Genomic DNA, 16,478 nt, shown 5'->3' with positions numbered 1-16,478 from the left:
ACGGATGTTTATCCGAAAAAATAGACAACAAATTCTAGGATCTGATTATGCGGAACATCCAAATGTGAACTTTGATTTTATAGATGAGGTATTAGAGAGTAACAATATTCGCTCTCCATATTATATGGAGAACGACATTAATCAAGATAGTAGTCCCTAGTATGTTTGTAGGAGGATGTATGAACGTGATATAAATGTGGATGTTTTTGCTATTTATGTATTAAAGAATAGAATCAGAATGTTTTTGTTTTAATAAAAATGGTTGAGTACTTTTCAATTATTTATTCACTAATACGACCCAACTATTGAAATGGGAGATGAAGTTTATTAATATAACCCACTTCAACTGTTGTAATTACGTATTATTTTTTCTTGTTAATAAAGTGATAGTGACAATGCAAACCTATAACTCAAATTTAAAATCATGTCAATTTCATTATGAAAGATACGTGACAATGTCATAGCAATAAAAGAATGGAGAGAGGGACACAAATCACTCTTTAGATAATGTAATATGGTTTATAGAGATAAAGATTTATTCTAATAACTCAAGAATTGTGTAAAACAGAAGGTGGTCGTATCATCATTTAAAAAAAATTCTATAAATTACCTTCTATAGAGGCATCTCATTGAATATTATTTAACTTTTTAGGAGGGTAAAACATCTACTTATATCATTCACAACCATTTTAAACAAAAAGGAGTTGTCATTGCTCAATTACAATTTTAAATGTATGTTCCTAATAACATCACATTACATAAAAACCTAACAACATAACTGCTAATAAAACCATACTAATACCAACCAAAACACAAGACATCCCACAAACCTCCAACTTGTCATTTTTCTTTTGATTCAGACAAGCACCACAAATTTGATCATTAAGAAAGTGTTTCTCAGCATCTTCTAAGGTCTTAAATGACTTATAACATGCTCCGGGATAACGATCGACATACCTATGACACTCTTTCCAAGTAGAGTATATTCCAGGCTTACGTCCAATAAACATGACATAGTATTTAGCCATCCAAATATATCTGCACAATAATGTTCAAAATTTAAGCCATCAAAATATACATAAACATAGTAATAAGCTCATGTTTGCAAAACGCGTGCAAGTGATTCTTCATACTATAACACAATGATGGACCATCATAATCCAATTGATTGTTTAAACATATTTATAATTTTACAAAATAAATCAAAATCATATGCCTAAGTGATTATTTAGACATGTTCATTGACCAAAAAACATATAAATTTGTTTAAACATGTTCATCGACCGAAAAGAAATAGATGTTCAGCCATTTATAAATTCTTAAATATGTGATCCTATGGACAATTGAATACAATCAATAAATAAAATGTTAGAAAGATCTTGTTGACATTGAATTCATAAAAAACAACTAATTTTATCATAATGATTTATATGGACACTTCAAGTAAAATAAAAAGATCATTATTTCTCAAAAATATCTCTTTCTACATTTCATCCTATGGACACTTGAATATAATTATTCTGATATAATGTCAAAAGGATCTTTTTAACATTATATCAGAATGTCTTCTATACAATGTTAGAAGGATCCTTTTGACATTATATTAGAATGTCTTTTATACAATGTCAGAAAGATCCTCTTTACACTATATCATAATGTAATATGATTGTACAAAAATATTCATAACTATTTTTCGAGTAGAAGCCAACCTCAATTATGAAGTAGGAGGGTACACACATCTCCTACGATTGTGGCCAAGACGTCCACAATTTTCACATCGATAATATAAATGTTTCTCGGACTGACTTTTGAATCTATTTTTCTTTAGCCTACCGGGCTGCATTACAACATCTGGAAGGGATACAATCACATCTAATAATCCATTGACTTTCATCAACCGTGGGATTGATGGAATCCTTGTATGTTTCTCGGTATCGATCAACCGTGAACCAATCCTCTGAGAAATCATACGGTGACATTTTACTATGCTTGATGGCAGAAATGACATGAAGGCATGGAAGACCAAGTTGGTCATAATGACGACATGTGCAACTCAGCTTTCCAAGATCGACAACATATCTATTTTTAAGTACACCAACCTCGTAAATATGCGTTCCAATTTGACGAACATCCACATAATTTGATGGAATATCAAATCTCTTAATTTCACGTAGAGCAAAAGGAGTCAACTGATCTTTGAATAGTTTGCATTCTTCAGACCGCTCAAAGAAATAATTAGACAACTTAGTATGTGTTGCATGAACAAGAGCTGTAATCGAAAGTTCCCTTTCTAACTTTAGAACCTTGTTCATACATTCATATATGTTCGTCGTCATCATGCGATATCGTTTGGCAGGAAAGTAAGCTCTAGTCCATTTTTTCTGATCGATGGCACTTAACCATTTGTAATATTTGGGTTGAGTGTTGCGCAACTCAAGCATCTCACGTTCAAATGCTGGAATGCTATATATCTTTCCCATCATCCAGATCTTCTATTTGGCAACGTTATCCTTGAACTCACATACGAAGTTATCACATAGGTGTCTTAAACAAAACCCATGGATGACGTTAGAAAATACAGGAGGGACACTCTCCAGAATGCCTGGATGACGATCAGATATCAATACGAACCGACTTCCAATTCCAATAACTTTATCTCCGAGGATTCGAAAAAATCATGACCAAGAATCGGTATTTTCACTCTCGACGACCGCAAAGACTATTGGGAAGACCTTTTTATTACCATCTAAGCTAGTTGTAACTAAGAGTTGACCACAGTATTTACCTTTTAGGTGGGCTGCATCAACTGATATAATACCTCTTATGTTATTTCTGTAACTCTTAATACAAGCACCAAAACTCCAAAAAAATCTCGCAAACCTATCTTCCTCTCTACATACAAGTACAGTGACAGCATCAGGATCAACACGCATTAACTCTGCACAATATGATAGTAATATACGATATGGCTTGTCCCATGAACCAACCAATTCTGATATAGCAAACTCTTTTGCCCTCCACGCCTTACGATACGAAATTGTAGTACCAAAGTATTTTTGAATATACGTGATAATTTGGCCAAGTGTCATATTGGGATGTTCCTTCAAAGTCGCTTTCACTCGAACTGCAATCCAACGACTACTGCCTTGCCTATGGTCACGACCACGTGTTGGTAATGCACACGTATGATTGGAGATTAACTTCTTTATTTCAAAAGTTGGAACCCCGCGGAGTTTAGTAACATGAATGCGCCAAGGACAACTTTGGCTAGCACACTTGGTTGAGATCGCTCTGTGACAAGTCCTTATGGGTTCAATTTGGAAGTTTGACAACATGGCACATTCTTTCAAAGTTACTTGAAATAAATATTTTGAAACATACGTATTTCCAATTTTTAATTCCATCCTTCCTCTAGAACGATTTTCAAGAGAAAACTCAATAAATTCCTCCTTAAAATATGGGCTATCGTATCCTTCATCATAAGCTTTTTCCCACATATTACCAGATTAAACACCATCAGATCCTTTATCAGAATCTAATCCCATGTCTACGTTGCAACAAAACGCTTCTCTTGTGTCGGAACTACTGCATGAACTATTTTCTGAGACTTTCTTTTCGGATGAATTACACGACTCAAAGAATTTACTTTTTTCTCTACGAGAGTAAACACCCTCATCCATATCAACATCCCCACCATCAAACAGACAATTCATTGTACAAGGAAAATTGTACCTAAACATAGATGTGCCAAATTTAGAAATATTTCTAAGAGGATTAATTGAAGAAAGTAATACGAGTAGACATACATAAGGGTTGAATATCCTGAAATATCGACGCATAGGTCTAGATTGGAGGGATCTGAATCTGGAACATTTCGATGCGCAGGTGGATAAATTGAACTCCTAACTTTACTATAGACAAAACAATATGAATCAAAAATTCATGGAAAATTTATATATGAATTTTTAAGGTTCGAATCGCCCTAGCGTATGCCTAGTTTCATATACTAACCTAATAGGTGATGAATCTGGAATTCGTCCAGTATCATTGCATCCCTTAGTTGGATTTGTTGAAATATGATCATCTTCAACATTCCTTTGTAAATGGGATTGAACAAATAATTAGAGATGAATTGCATCGATATAACTTAGACTGCAATAAGTTCTTAATTTAAAATAAAATTAAAGAAATAACAAACCTAGTTGCACATCTTTCTATTTTCAACAACTTCGAAGGGACCACAATCGGCTCTAACATTTTTTCCCTTCTGTATGTGTAAAATCGTAAATCATTCATATCAACCACAAATAAAATACAACAAATAAATTTTTTCCTATAATAAATACGAGTTCATGATATCTCATACCTATTTTCAAACATATTCGGTGTATGCATAAGGTTAGTATCATTTTTCATTTCAACAAGCCGTCGAGATTTCGTGATGGTTTGGGAATCATCCAGTACTCCAAAGAACATCTCTTTAACGTCTGCATCATTTTCTATATCTATCTCGACGAATGAAGGGCTAATTCTATACAAGTATTTTAACTTCAAATTTATCTCATCTCGACTACATGCGGTAACTTCATACATCATGTCGGTAAATATTTTAAATGAAATATCACGTCCAACATATTTATTCTTGTATTTACCACTATACTTAAACCCGCCAAATGAGTCTACAATCTCTCCATCATAAAAGCATATCAACGAAATCTTCCTTTTATCCATTTATTAGATTCTCCCTGCATATGATATTTTCATACTAAGAGTGAGATTATTTGTGATCAAATGGGAAATCTATAAAAATATATGCAAAAAATGGTACACATTCTATCATACCTTTAAGACACAATAAATCAAACACATTAAATGCAACACGATAATCAAGTTCTAAGACACTAACAATTGTAATTCGAACTCATGAGAAAAATATCATCTTACAATCTAAAATTCTACTAAATTTCAATAAAACTAAATAATGAAAAAAATATCATTATATTTCTTTAAACATTAAAAATCTAATAGATCATAACTATTTTACTCAATGTCAAAAGGAGCCTTCTGACATTAGATCAGAACTATTTTTATCAATGTCAGAAGGAGCCTTCTGACATTGGATCAGAACTATTTTACTCAATGTCAAAAAGCTCATTTTGACATTAGATCAGAACTATTTTAATAAATGTCAGAAGGAGCTTTCTGACATTAGATCAGAACTATTTTAATAAATGTCAGAAGGAGCCTTCTGACATTAGAACAGAACTATTTTAGTCAATGTCAGAAGGCTCCTTCTGACATTAGATCACAACTATTTTAATCAATGTTGTAAGGCTAGTATAAATGAAAAAATTGACATTTCATAAATAAATGCATTGAAGAAAAATTTAGCAACACCTTTTATTGGTTATATGCTAAAAATTTGAGGTAGAATAGACTTTACATGTTAGGTGTACATTAGAAGACACCATTCAAAGATTTTTCATTGTCTTCCTATGTCACCATTTTTGGTGCGTGATATACTTGTATGACAAAATACATGTATCTTAATAAATCAATTAAACATAGAACTGATTTATACATATTTCAGAAATCAGAAAATTACTATCTTACATGCATATAGGTATATTACACGAATTTGGTGGGTAGGATTTGTCCTAGTAATGTGTAATCATACGTCCATATCATGGGATGTTATATAATAAAAAAGATCATGTACGACCATACACAACTGGATCTCATATCTTGGTTACAAATTTAAAATATCATATATGGACACACAACTGAATCACATATTAAACAATGCAAGTGCTGCCCAAAACAATAATAAATTAACAAAATCTAGAGTTATAGAGAACAAAAACAGAGCAGTTACAATAATAAAGGCCGGAAGCCTTACCATGGAGCACCATCCACAAGACTATCACGAACACTATGGTAGCTCTGTTGAGTATTTAAAGGTGCATTCTTATAGGCCCCACCGATGGTGAGAAGATGGGCATAAATCCACACTATTGCCACTGAGCAATTTGTCCGCAAACCGGTTAAATATATGACACTTTGAGTGTAAAACATGAGGAATGTACTGCAATTAAACATTTTAAGGATGTTTGCACGGGTTTACAAGTAAGAAACCACTACTACTATTTCTGTCTGAGCATAAGACTTGGATAATACTCGCTTCCAAATAGATTATGAATTTGTGCTAACACCCATACAACACTCAAGCATTGACCTCAAAAGTTTTATGCTCAAGCTTAGCTTAAGTCAGTCGTATTTCCCTCTACTCACAAGCTTGGTGGGGTTAATTTTGGAAGGTTGAAGCAATAAGTGAAGCTTCAAAGTTACACTACGAAGTGTCCAATTTCATTGTGAATGTTTATTTCTTCTTGACGTACAGATTTTTATTAAAACAAATAAAATCCTAACTTCAACATGGACAGAGGTAAGAGAAGTAGAGTAAATGTGTGGAACAACAATGAATGCCAAATTTACATCCAAAAGGGGAATCATATCGACAAAAACACAATAACAATGTCCATCGCTAACAATATCAAGAACAAGATACCTAATCTCGCTAAAAATATCAGAATGGTGATCCAAACATAGATCAACAAACCTGATCTGCGACAGGAATTGTAAGAAATGGGAACCTAAGGAAATCCTCCCCTTTTTAGAAGACGAACTACTCTCCCTAAAAAGGTATCTTAGCTTAAAACTAAAATTCATTTGTAATAATCAACCATCTTCACATATATTATGACCATTATATTTTCCTAGGCAAATATTTGAATTGGAATCGAACTCAAAATGAAAGACTAGGATACAATTCATAGTTCATACGCTTGGTATCATTTTTCATTTCAACAAGGTGTCGAGATTTCATGATGAAAATGTATATGGTTTGGGAATCTTCCGGTACTCCAAACAACATCTCTTTAACGTCTGCATCGTTTTCTATATCTATTTCAATAATGGATGGCTAATTATATACAAGTATTTTAACTTCAAAATAATCTCATCTCGACTACATACGATGACTTCATACATCATGTCGGTAAATATTTTAAATGAAATATCACGTCTAACATACTTATTCTTGCATTTACCACTATACTTAAACCTGTCAAATGGGTCTACAATCTCTCCATCATAAAAATATATTAACGAAATCTTCATTTTATCCATTTATTAGATTCTCCCTGCATATGGTATTTTCATACTAAGAGTGAGATTATTTGTGACAAAATGGAAAATCTATAAAAATACTAGGAAAAAATGGTACACATTCTATCAAACCTTTAAGAAGTAATACATCGAACACATTAAATGCAACACGATAATCAAGTTCTAAGATACTAATAATTGTAGTTCTAACTCATGAGAAAAATATCATCTTATAATTTAAAATTCTATAAAATTTTAATAAAACTAAATAATGAAAAAAATTATCATTGCATTTCTTTAAACATTAAAAATCTAATACAACTTTAGAAAGTCAACATTAAATATGAAACTCTAACAAATCCAAATCAATCCAAAAAATTAGTCATTTAATGATAAAATTTACATCAATCCTAAATAGTCTAAAAATTCAAATTCTAATTGTACCTAATTGAATTTACAGTCTAGGGTTCGAATACCCCAAAACACATACACAAACAATTTCGATTCAAATTTCTCACGATCTCCACAACAGAGAGAGATAGATCGAAACTATTCTCATGATCATTACAACAGTGAGAGATAGATCGAAACTATTCTCATGATCTCCACAATAGTGAGAGACAAAAACGGAGAAACTTGCAAGTTTCTCACGTTCTCACAACGGAAAAAGATAGAGAGAGCGAGAGAGAGAGAAACTTGCAACATTCCTTTTCTAAATCTGTCCAACAGAGAGAGAGAGGGAGGTCATACCTCTTCATTTTCGATTTCTTGCTGCACTTGTTCGAAGGAAGCAATTACAACTGAAATTACAGTAATTTTTATGAAAGAGACGAGGACAAAACGGTATTTTCACTCAAAATTAATAAAAGGGTATTTTTGGAAGAAAAAAATAATGGATTACTGTTTTTACCATTTTGGTAAAATAAATTAATTTCGAAAACGGTAAATTTATCGTTTTCGGAATTAATTGCTACAGTGTACCGTTTTGGTAAATAATTGAAAAGTTGGGCATGTTTTGGTAAATCTGCCAAAAAATAATCTCTTAAAGATACATATGTTGTTATAAAAAATTTAAACCAATTTTAAATGGTTTGACTCATTGGAGATGAGATGATATACTCTTGCAGGAAGAATCCTAAAATGAAAATTTAGACCAATTGGTTGTCATTTGAGGTTGGCTCTCATCATCACATCACATGCCAATGGTTCAGATGATGGGAGAATACAAATGGATTCCCGACACAACACAGAAATATTTTGAATTTATTTGTTCTTCTTTCTCGATAAAATAAATACTCCAATCCTTATTGGGAAGAAAAGTGAAAAATACTTTCCTTAACAACTGAGCAAGATTTTTAAATCTTATTAAGTATCGTTTTGCTCAAGCTGAGTACCACATTTGCAATCCAACTTTTGGTAAATCTGCCTATTCTTTTTTTAAAAATTCGGATCATGTCTTTGACATCCCAATTGGATGGGATTCTAAATCAATATTCAAATTTGATAAGATACTTATCGGATTCAAATTTGATATATATAATAATATAAGTATATTATATTATATAATAACTATTATATCTATTTGGGTTTGAATTGAATGTTATCGGAGAGGATATCTCAGTATCCGAAATCAAATCCATATCCAAAAACATCAAATCATATTTAATTATTTGAATATGAATTTGGATAATTGACCATCCATTGATAGACCTAATAAACCATAGTTTTTAAAACTCAAAAATTCGACTTGACTTTGATGTCCATCCACTAGAGTCAAACCTAATAACTTAAATAATATAAAAATTGACCTATAAAAATAAGTTTTAAAAATGGTTTTTAATATTTTAAACTAAATAAAAGATTTAATTTTAGTTCTCCACAAAAATATTATGTATAACTGAATAACTCGATCGAGTTTTTTATTTGACTAGGTACTTTGCCAAGTTGACTATACAAGTTGGTTTCTTCAAATTTTGGGACCGTGTCACCTCGAAATCCAATCGAGTCAAGTTGACTCAATCAAGTTTCAAGTTAACTCAACGATTTTATAACTATGCTAAAATTCAATTCTCTTTTTGACATTTTCCTAAGTGCCAATCAAACAGGGAATTCATTTTTCCCATGATCATTTTCTCATGGAATGCTTATTTTCTTGAAAATGAATTCCATACAACGAAATAGACCCAACGGAATTAGTGTAGGTTCTATATTATATCATTCAACTTTCTTGATGCCCTTCTTTTGATAAAGGCCATCGGCTAAGAGTTAAAGCGGTGACTTATCTATGTTTAGTAGTTTAAACCTTTAAAACGTTTTTGTATAGTTTTATAATATGATATTAACCATCGTAAAAAATATTTGTTTTGTCCAGGATAAAAAAAAACTAACTAAAAGGATCTGAATTTTATGGAAGATGTTCCTAAAGAAGAAGTAGCAGTTGTTGTTGCGAGTTTGATGACTGGGGTGTATGAGCTTACATCTAACTAGAGGGGACATAAAGAGCTAGGGCCGGAGCCAGGGCATACGGGTCCCTCCCTAGGCACGTGCAACGCCCGCACATCCACGCATTGGATAAGTGAGGGTGGCCCTGAGGAAATATTGCTCATTCTGGGTATCGAAGTCATAACCTACAGACTCTCACTGCTTATTATGTTTAAGACATGTCTGATATTTGATATATATTTCGTATTATGTTTGAAAAGCCTTGCGTGATTTGATTTGTTATGTTTGTATCTTGTATTTTATTAGAGGTAATGGACTATAAATCAAGAGTGATTTCTCCCAATATTTTCGTAAGTTATTCCCTATGGGCGGCTTTGTAATCTTGTATTAGGGATTGTAGTATTTTTTTTTTCATGGAAATGATGAAAAAATCTTATGAGTGTAGGCAAATTTTGCCGAACCATGTAAACTCTCTCTCTCTCTTTATGTTACTAACACTATCATTATTTCTTGCAACAATTTTTCTACAACATTCAATTTTTGGGAGAAGATCATCAAACTTTGTTGTTCAAAATTTGTGCGACATTCCTTCATTCTTAGTTGTCTCTGGGCTGGTGAGAAAGCACAAATAAGTTTCCCAATTATAATATTCTTCTAATTAAAAATAAAATTATCAAGAAATATAGTCCTTAACTAGTTTACAACAAAGTCTTTATAACCACTATGTTGTCGTGAATCCTCATTCCACATTGTGATCTAATTCTTCCCTTACTCTTGTAATGTAAGCAACTCCATCGATTTTAATACATAATATTTATCACTTTGTCAAAGTCTTAGATTAAAAAATTATGTATGAGTAATTTTATCTTTTGCAAATGTATTTTAAAGCTTAGAAGGATAAAAAATCAGTTAACATATAGTTAATAAGCATTTCTTTAATTTATAAATTAAGAAGTGAATTCAGGAGAATTTTTTTAAATAAAATCTCAATTTGTTACATGTGGAAATGTTTTCGAAACCATGTGCTTAAGATTTCTAATGGTTGGAAATCACTGAGAAGTGCCATTAAATCAATAAATTAAATAGAGGTTATTTCAAGGTGGTTAGTTGTCAACGTGAAAGTGGGTTCAATGGGATTTAAACCTAGGTTGGGAGATAAACTCTCCACGCCTTTCCCAACTTAGCTAAGTTGGCACCTTCAAAAAAAAAAAAAAATTTCAAACCAACTGAACTACGAGTCTAAGCCCTTAATTTAACTAATTATATAATAAAATGTACATCAAAAGAACCCAAAAAATTAATATGTGCTGAATAAATAAAAAAATATAAGATTTAAATATTTAAATAGTTTTAAATAACATACCATCCTATGTTTCAATGTAAATATCATTGTGAATTTTTTATTGAATTAAGGTTTCAGAAGGTTTTTGAATTTATTTAAAATTTCTATTAAATTTTTTTTGTAAATTTACAGATTTTAGTTATTAAGATAATTATTAGGGTTTTAGTAGATTTTTATATTTATTTGATAGTAATAAAATTCAATACAAATCTAAAGTGATTGATTTTCAAAATTTCTAACATTTTTCTTATTTTTTACAAGAGAATTTAAGAATGAATCATTAAATCTTGTTTGAATCTTCAAATATTTTAAAATTTCCAAAACCAGTCCTTAGTAGAGGACAATTTCCACGGTTGAACCACCCGCTAAAAAAAACTAACCTAATTCGATATAATATTTGATGTTCACTCCTACTATGCTGAGCCACAAACCCAAACGAAGTGAAGCAGCGAGTAGGAAGATATAAATGGGTCAAATTGACATTATCACACTGGATCCAAATCAAGGAATAGACATCTTTAACGTTATATGTGCATCTCAATCCTAGTTCCAATTGATTTGAATCTTGTTCAATTGAGGTAACAAACTACTTAGAACCAAAACCTATTAGATGAATGTGATTCGTTCCGCAAACCTCAAATTTAGATGAGCTTTTGACGATGATGTTGAGGGTAGTTTTAAAATTGAAACTGCAAGTGTGAGGTTCCAAAATGTTGGGACGCTCATCCTTGGTGGTAGGGCTGCAACTTGGGCGGACTAACCCAAACTCAACCCGGACTCAACCCGCTTGATATGGAAAATGAGTCAAGCCTGGGTTAGGAAATCTCAACCCAAATTCAATTCGGATTGAGGCTTCAGGCAACCTGACTCAACCCAAACCCGATATTATATGTTTACATATAAATGTTTTTATTTTTTATTTTTTTTCAAATATTAGTTTTCTTTTCCTAAATATATTTGTAAAATTAAGGGGAAAAAATTATAATATAAAAATTAATGGACTTGGAGGTTGAGTGCAAATTTATTTAGTGATTTTATTTTTTATATATTGTATTTATTTTTTACGATATAAAATAAAATTTATGTGCTGATGAAGGTGAAATTCGGCTTGTTCAATGAGCCCAACCCGTGCAACACGCCCAAATTTATCTAACTTCGCCCAACTTGAACTCAACCTGATTTTAGAAGCTCAATCCAAGGTTGAGCTTGGGTTAATGAGCTCTAACCCGACGGTCAGGTTGAGTTGAGCTTGGGTTGAGGATTATACATCTTGGGTTGACCCTCCAACCTGCCCAGGTTGCAATCCTACTTAATAGCAGATGCTGTTACTTTTAATCTCGTCCGCCTGTCTGCTTTATATCTAACGACCGAAGTTTGTTTGTCAAACCGTTTGTTATATAATAGGGTGCCGAACAGGACCTATATATAAGACAAAACACTTTGGTTATAGCCTTAACTCTTGAACGCTACTCTCTCTCTCTCCAAATATATATATATATATATTTGGAGAGAGAGAGAGTAGCGTTCAAGAGTTAAGGCTATAACCAAAGTGTTTTGTCTTATATGGGTTAGAAGTTTCGGAACGGGCTGATTTTTTGTGAGGTTAATCTCTATGGTGAGGATGTCATCATCACAAAAAATCAGTCCACTCGAAAACTTCTAACCCCTTGTTTACAAGTTGAAGAGTCGTAGATTGTCCATTTTTTGTAAATCACTTTTGATCAGATTGAAGTGACTTTTGGTGAGGGTGATCTCCTCACCACATAAATAATCCTCACAATATATTAACATATTTTAAAACTTTTAACCCATATAAAACAAAAACTTTGACTATTACTTTTTTGTTTTCCCCCCCCCCCCCCCCCCAAAAAAAAAATATATATATATGTATAGGTCAGGTTGAAGGGACATATGAGAAAACATATGTAAAAATAATGTAACATTATAAATTTTCAAAATATTTGTTAGAAGTTTTGGATTGAGCTGATTTTTTTATGAGAATGATCTCTATGATGGGAAGATCATCCGGAAAAAAAAAATCAGTCCAATCTGAAACTTCTAACCCCATTTAAAGTGATTTAGAATGTGGACCGTCGATTTTTTTATCAATTTTTGTCAATAATTTGTAAATCACTTTTGATGGATTTAAAATTCTCTGATTGAGCTGATTTTTTGTGAGGATGATCTTCTCATCATAGTGACCATCCTCGCAAAAAAATCAGCTCAATCCAAAACCTCTAACCCATATTTTGAAAAACCATTGTTTTTTCATATGTTTTTACATATAGCCCTTAAACTTCCCCCATATATATGAGCGCAGTTCATGGGACATATATAAAAACAATGGTTTTTCAAAATATGGGTTAAAGGTTTTTTATTGAGCTGATTTTTTGCGATGATGGTCACTATGATGAGAAGATCATCCTCACAAAAAATCAGCTCAATCTGAAACTTCTTAATCCATCAAAAGTGATTTACAAATTATTGGTAAACAATCAACGATCCACATTCTAAATCACTTTTAATGGGGTTAGAAGTTTCAGATTAGACTGATTTTTTTTTTGCAGATGATCTTCCCATCATAGAGATCATCCTTACAAAAAATCAGTCCAATCTGAAACTTCTAACCTATATTTTGAAATTTTATTAATGTTACAATATTTTTACATATATTTTTTCATATGTCCCTTGATCCGTTCCCTATATATATATATAACTTCCCCAAAACCCAAAACCTTTATAATAAAAAAAAAAAAAAAAGAGTTGTGATTTTCTAACTCCCCGTATGACAAACTCTCCCCATGTGATTGTGCATAGAATCAAAGATTTTTTTCCTCGGGATACATGATTATGCATCTCTATCAATGTGTAATTGTGTATCTTGAGGAAATCTATGGTTTTATGCACAATTAAGTGTGGAGAATTTGTCGTAGGGGGTGTCAATTTATCATTAATCTTAAAAAAAAAAAAAAAAAAAAAAAAAAAAAAAAAAAGGGAAAATGACTTTTAAAACCAAATTTATGTAAACATGGACCAACAGGTCCCCCACGTATAAAATATGGACAATTGGGGGGCCATTTTGTCAAACATTAACTTCTGTCTAATTATTAAACTAAAAACCCAACTATCCCTTTTTTCAATTAAAAATGGGGTGAAAACTGATTGGACTCATTACGAATGGAATGAAAAATGAGTGGATTCATCATAGCCATTTAATTAGTATACTATCACTTGATTTTGTGTATGCGTGGCTTGTGGGGACAAGAGGCAGAATTTGTAGGGAGTTTGGTACCGTTGTTCCTCCACAAAAGATGTCCTCCTTAAATCCAAGTCATTGGATTGCCATCAAAACACATCTCGAAGCCGTTCAAGCAGGGATGACACCTTCTTGACCAAACATTTTCCTTAGACACCAAACGGCTCTGATGGTATACTAATTAGATTCAGATTTCAGGATTTTGAATAGGAAAATTCTGAACCGACTTCCATGGGATGTAAAGTGGAAAAAAAAAAAAAAAAACAAGCTTGAATAGTAATTAATTTAAGGGTGTGAAAGCGCCCTCGATCCGTAGAGTGCGTAGATCCGCTTTTGACCCTTGAGGTTTGGGAGTCGTCACCTAGTTATTACGGTCTATGAACTGAATTTTGACTCTAAAAAGCAAATAAACTAATCTACGAAAGAAAAATACGGGTCCAGGGATCACGTTACGGGATTGGAAGGTGTTAGGCACCAACCCCACCCGGCAAACGCCGGTCTCTACTAATTCCCAAATAAAATTACATTGCTAACAAGACCTAAATAATAATAAAAAAAATAAAAATACTTACCTTTTTCGAGCGCAACGATTTTATTCCCTCAGATCTGATAAAATCATTCCTTGTACCGTACTCCTTGCTTCGTTCTGTCTCCGGATCTGATTTCTGATCTTGGAGGCAAAGTATCTCTTTCTTAGATATGGATTTTTCGAACTTTTTTATAGATTTTGTGATGTTTTTGAAGGGCTTCTAGGTGTTTTTCAGGCTAAAATCGAAGTATGGGTGTTAGGTAAGGAGTTGGGACTTCAAAATTAGGATTTTGAGAAGGTTGTGGAGGCTTCTTCACCTATTTTTTCTTTGATACGAAAATAGGGTGTGGAGGCTCCTTTTTATGAAGTTTTTTTAGAAGCATTTGGGTTTGATTAGGGTTTCTTTTAGGGTTTTAATTAGGGTTTTGACTTTGGTCTTATGAGATGGACTTAGTCTTTAGGGTTTTAATTTAGGGTTTTGACTTTAGTCTTATGAGATTGACTTGATTAGTTTAGATTAGGGTTTTGATTTAGGATTTTGACTTTAGTCTTATGAGATTGACTTTAATACTTTGACTTTAGTCTTTCTTGGTTGGCTTTTAATATCTTGACTTTAGTCTTACTTGATTGACTCTAAGGTTGACTTTAGTCTTACTTGATTGACTAGATTTTGGAGAACCCCCTTTTATTATATCTTTAATTCTTTGGCCCCCCAGATGGAAGGGTCCTTGAATAAATATCCTAGCAACCATCAATAATTTTGCCTGAAAGCCTGATTGGTCGATTTTTTGGTTAAAAATTTTAAATTAATTTTATTAATGTTTTATTTTACATTATTTAATTTTTAATTTATTAATTTCAAAATTTTTAATTATTAAATTTGTGAAATTACCGTTTTACCCTCGGAGATGATTTTTTACGTTTTAAGTCATTTTTCAACGTTTCAGGATGTTTTAGAATCAATTTTTCATAAGAAATTCAATGGGAATGTTGGTTTTTGTCATTTATGAAGTTTTTTGTATGAAATGGTCGTGAATTTTATGAGGGGCATTTTCGTAATTTTGTCGAATTTTGTAAAAATTTGCGAAATGATTTATTTGATTTCAATTTGTTAATTTATGTGTTTGAATGAGTTTTCCTAATCGTAATGTAGGCTCTAGGGTTGTTTTGATGTTAGGGGTATTTTGATAATTTGATCATTTTTAGTGATTTTTATCGTGAAGCTTCTTTTTGGTTTACAAGATGATGATTTCTATGTTTCTAGGGTCGTATTTTCTTAGCGTAGCGTGGTTTCTAAGTTTTTTCAGTTCGAGATACCTCATCCGGATTTCTGAAACATATTTGATAACAAAATAAAACATTGGAATAGATATCCATCATTGGGAACCGTTGTGATCGGGTTGACGAGTTAATTAATCAGGCGAGTGCAAAAATGGGGTGTCTACAGGGTGTTTTTGGTATTTTTGAATAGTAATTATAACGGAAGTTTGAAAAGTCCTTTTTAAATTTTAAGGTCTATATTTTAATAAATGGCAATCTGTTTGTCCGTTTTTTCAAAAAATTGGTTTTAAGGGTCATTTTCCAAAAAAAAAAAAATACCAGGTTTTTGGTAAAAGAAGTTCTCCTATTGACGAGCTTCCCAATTTAAAATTAAAATTCAACCAATGATGAAAACTAACTAACAAATAACTATAATTTTATTTTTTCATAGTTAGGATGTTCAATGGATACGTGAATATTTG

At 32.1% G+C, this 16,478-nt stretch overlaps 1 protein-coding gene across 1 annotated transcript; it reads right to left on the bottom strand.

Annotated features, from left to right (window-relative positions):
* Window positions 1–2,675: 2,675 nt before the first annotated feature.
* LOC147388629 (uncharacterized) lies at window positions 2,676–3,497 on the bottom strand. Its single transcript, XM_086418357.1, has one exon. It carries the CDS (start codon window positions 3,495–3,497, stop codon window positions 2,676–2,678), a length of 822 nt encoding a protein of 273 aa, XP_086274483.1.
* Between the last annotated feature and the right edge of the window lie 12,981 nt (window positions 3,498–16,478).

This window comes from Akebia trifoliata, chromosome 12, assembly GCF_017979445.1.
Source record: "Akebia trifoliata isolate Shusen 1 chromosome 12, ASM1797944v1, whole genome shotgun sequence".
Lineage (NCBI taxonomy): Eukaryota > Viridiplantae > Streptophyta > Magnoliopsida > Ranunculales > Lardizabalaceae > Akebia > Akebia trifoliata.
The sequence above is the reverse complement of the archived record's forward strand: the minus strand, read 5'-3'. Positions and strand labels throughout refer to the sequence as shown.

Bases quoted from the DNA above. Each gene is read 5' to 3' on its own strand.
- LOC147388629 (XM_086418357.1), bottom strand. From the start codon at position 3,497: ATGTGGGAAAAAGCTTATGATGAAGGATACGATAGCCCATATTTTAAG.